Here is a 2501-nt window from a genome sequence, read left to right on the forward strand (position 1 = left end):
TTTTTTCATTTTGCTTATGTGGTGCTGAGGAATCGAACCCAGGGCCTCAGGCATGCAAGGCAAGCGCTCTACCACTGAGCCACCTTCCCAGCCCCCAGTCTTAGTTTTTCCAGTGGAGACTGATGATTATTGAACATGCAATAGAACGTGTCTCTGCCATGGTCTGCTGCCTGGCAGTGGCTCTGAAATTATTGAACTCATGGGTTGAAGAAAGTGTAGTGGGTGACTCACCCCTGAAACCATTGGCTGCATTGCCTAAGAGTGGACCAGGTAGAGATGAACAAGTTAGGATACGTGAAAGATGTGCATGGGAACTTGCTCACAGTTTTTCTCATAGTTCTTAAAATATAAATTTACAGTTTTTACGTCCATGTACATTTTCTCTCATGTCTTTTTCTTTTCTAATATGACTGTATTTTTTCTTTCTGCTGGCAGTGTGATAGACGGGTCCTACATTTTGTCTATTGCACGGTGGCCTGCATGGAAGCTAAAGTACCGTCCACCTGAGTCAGGACTCATGCCACTCTCTGCTGAAAGCATTTGGGGCGATGATGGAGTCTTTCTGAGTGGCCCATTCTGATGATATTGTAGAATGCAATTTTACCATGTCTGTGGTTTTTACTTGCATGTTACAGAAACAGCTACTTTACCCCTTGTTTACACTTTAATATGTTTTATCTTAATAGTCCTTGTGAAGGCAGTTTTCTTTGTTTTTGTGGGATTTTTGTTGTTGTTTTGCTGGTCATGGACTTTGAACTCTAGGCCTGAGCACTGTCTATAAGCATCTTTTGCTCAAGGCTAGCCCTTTATCACTTGAGCTATAGCACCATGTCCACCTTTTTCTGTGATTAATTGGAAGAGTTTCATGAACTATTCTGCCCAAGATGGCTTCCAACTGTGATCTTCAGATCCCAGCCTCCTGAGTAGCTTAGGATTACAGGCATGAGCCACTGGTCCCAGGCTGAAGATATTGTTTGACCATTTGTGTCTATATTCCCAGCCCTCAGCATAATAACTACATATCATAGATGCTCAAGAAATGATGGAGGTCTTTTGAAGGGCAGTAGAAAAACTCAGCCAGCATGCAAGTAAAATTTCCAGTGATACTTTGCCACTTAATAATGCACAGTGTGTGGCTGTGTGTGCACCCTGCAAAATGTCTTTGACCACTTAGATAAAGTACTACTCCTTTGCATGTGATCCTCTCTTTAAAGTCTTCATTCTCAGATTTGTGCCTTAACATCAGCTTTCCTCTGTGGAAGTTTTTAGAACAGGGGTTATTGATTTTGAAGGCCTATGAAAATAAATGTTTCAACATCACTTTTAATTTGCTTTTGAAAAACTTTAATTCCTCTTTATTCTCCTATTTCTAATTGAGATCTTTATTCTACAGCCACAACACCAAAACAACTACCTGGTTGGATCCTCGTCTTTGTAAGAAAGCCAAAGCCCCTGAAGACTGTGAAGATGGAGGTAGAGATTCAGAATCTTTTATGCCATTCTTACCTTCTCTGTTCTTTCTTGCTCTGCTTGTTTAGTTAATGCATTTTCCAAAACCATAAACAAATTGTAATGTGTTGAAGCACATGACTTGTAGGTAGACATCTTGATCTACTGACTGTGAGAATTATAACAACGAGTATTACTTTGTGAAAAATGTTCTTTATCTCCTCTGAGAGGATTATAGTTCTTTTTTTTAAGAAACTTAACAAAAATATGTTTTTCTCTTTAAACGCATATCCTTAAAACACAATTCTTAAAGTTCAATAAATTTAGGAACATTCTTAACTACAAGGTAGCATATTTGTTGAATCTTCAAAAATACGTTAAATTTAGTATGCGATGGATATGCTAGAATGTATTCCTTAGCTAAACCAATAGAAACTCAACGAAAGCCTGTCCTATACTACCCACATACAATTTTACTCTAAGAATCACCAGATAGGCTGGGAATGTGGCTTAGTGGTAAAGTGCTTGCCTAGTATGCATGAGGCCCTGGGTTCAATTCCTTGGCACCACATAAACAAAAAATAAAGTTAAAATAAAATGTTATTTAAAAAAAGAATTACCAGACAATAATATTTATCTATGTTGTATATTACAGGTTTATATGCTAGCATGTAGTGTTGCAAATAAGCATAGTATTTTTCCTACCCAAAATGGTTTGATTTGTCTTGATCTTGAAAATAGGGTATAATTAAACAGAATTTCCAATGTTATTGTTCAAGATGGTTATAATCTTAAGAGTTCTTCTAGGAACAAACAATTGAAAAAGAAGAAACGTCTAAGCAGGGTACCAGAGTCTCATGCCTGCAATCCTAGCTATTCCAGAGGCTAGGATCTGAGGATTGCAGGCCGAAGTCAGCCTGGGCAGGAAAGTCTTTGAGACTCTTTTTTTTTTTTTGTCGGTCGTGGGGCTTGAACTCTGGGCCTGGGCGCTGTCCCTCAGCTCTTCAGCTCAAGGCAAGCACTCTACCACCTGAGCTACAGCGCCATTTCCG

The 2501-nt window shown here is 39.1% G+C and overlaps 1 protein-coding gene across 1 annotated transcript in view; it reads left to right on the forward strand.

The window, feature by feature from the left end:
* The window catches only part of Magi3 (membrane associated guanylate kinase, WW and PDZ domain containing 3), an 87221-nt gene that overhangs the window by 35904 nt on the left and 48816 nt on the right, over window positions 1-2501 (forward strand). The window contains exon 7 of the mRNA XM_013024619.1: window positions 1394-1473. Coding sequence (XP_012880073.1) covers window positions 1394-1473 — 80 coding nt within the window. The remainder of the gene's footprint in view (window positions 1-1393; window positions 1474-2501) is intronic.

This window comes from Dipodomys ordii, unplaced genomic scaffold, assembly GCF_000151885.1.
Source record: "Dipodomys ordii isolate 6190 unplaced genomic scaffold, Dord_2.0 Scaffold78, whole genome shotgun sequence".
NCBI lineage: Eukaryota > Metazoa > Chordata > Mammalia > Rodentia > Heteromyidae > Dipodomys > Dipodomys ordii.